The 1004-nt window shown below is 72.0% G+C and overlaps 1 protein-coding gene across 1 annotated transcript in view; it reads left to right on the top strand.

The window, feature by feature from the left end:
* The first annotated feature begins 72 nt into the window (after nucleotides 1-72).
* KCNG3 (potassium voltage-gated channel, subfamily G, member 3) overlaps nucleotides 73-1004 on the top strand; it is a 10260-nt gene continuing 9328 nt past the window's right edge. The window contains 2 exon segments of the mRNA XM_010576460.1: nucleotides 73-466; nucleotides 469-727. Coding sequence (XP_010574762.1) covers nucleotides 73-466; nucleotides 469-727 — 653 coding nt within the window.

The raw sequence follows: 1004 nt of genomic DNA, 5'->3' as shown, positions 1-1004 counted from the left end.
CCCCCGCCTCGCCTCGCCTCGCCGCCCTGCCCTGCCCTGCCCGCCCTTCCCCTCCTCCGCGCCGCCCAAGCCATGAACTTTGGCCGCGGCCCCTCGGTGGTGTTGAACGTCGGGGGCACCCGGTACTCCTTCTCCCGGGAGGTGCTGAAGGATTTCCCGCTGCGGCGGGTGAGCCGCCTGCACGGCTGCCTCTCGGAGCAGGACGTGCTGGAGGTGTGCGACGACTACGACCGGGAGCGGAACGAGTACTTCTTCGACCGGCACTCGGAGGCCTTCGGCTTCATCATGCTCTACGTGCGGCACGGCCACCTGCGCTTCGTGCCGCACATGTGCGAGCTCTCCTTCTACAACGAGATGATCTACTGGGGGCTGGAGGGCTCCCACCTCGACTACTGCTGCCAGCGCCGCCTCGACGACCGCATGTCCGAGACGTGCACCTACTACGCGGCGGAGGAGCCGCCGGGCGAGCCGGACGGCGGCCCCGAGGGCAAGGGCCAGGGCCGGCGGGAGCCGAGGGCGGGAAGTGGCTGGAGAGGATGAGGAGGACTTTCGAGGAGCCCACGTCTTCCGTGGCCGCCCAGGTCCTGGCCACCGTCTCCATCCTCTTCGTCATCGTGTCCATGGTGGTGCTGTGCGCCAGCACCCTGCCCGAGTGGCGGGTGCCGGAGAACCGCAGCGTGGAGGAGCAGAGCAGGTACACGGCAGAGTCAGTGAGGGAGCCCTCAGGGTAGGAGGATCCTTTATTTTCCCGCTGTCCGGTCCCCGTGTGTCCCGTCCGGTGTGTCCTGCCCCTCGTCCCGACGGTCCGTAGCCGTGGCCGCCGCCGCCGGTCGCCCGCGCGCCTTAAAACCCCGGCCCTGAACCGGGGACCCGGGGGGCGCGGGGGCGTCTCGGGCGAGCGGGCGCTGCCCCGCCGCTCCGGCTCCCGCCGGGCTCTGCCCCCACCGGCGGCTCCGAGCGGCGGGGACGGCCGCGGGAGCGGAGCCCGGCGGCGGGCAGGGCAG

This window comes from Haliaeetus leucocephalus, unplaced genomic scaffold, assembly GCF_000737465.1.
Source record: "Haliaeetus leucocephalus isolate CR32 unplaced genomic scaffold, Haliaeetus_leucocephalus-4.0 Scaffold526, whole genome shotgun sequence".
Classification (NCBI taxonomy): domain Eukaryota; kingdom Metazoa; phylum Chordata; class Aves; order Accipitriformes; family Accipitridae; genus Haliaeetus; species Haliaeetus leucocephalus.
This window is presented reverse-complemented; position numbering and strand designations above follow the sequence as displayed.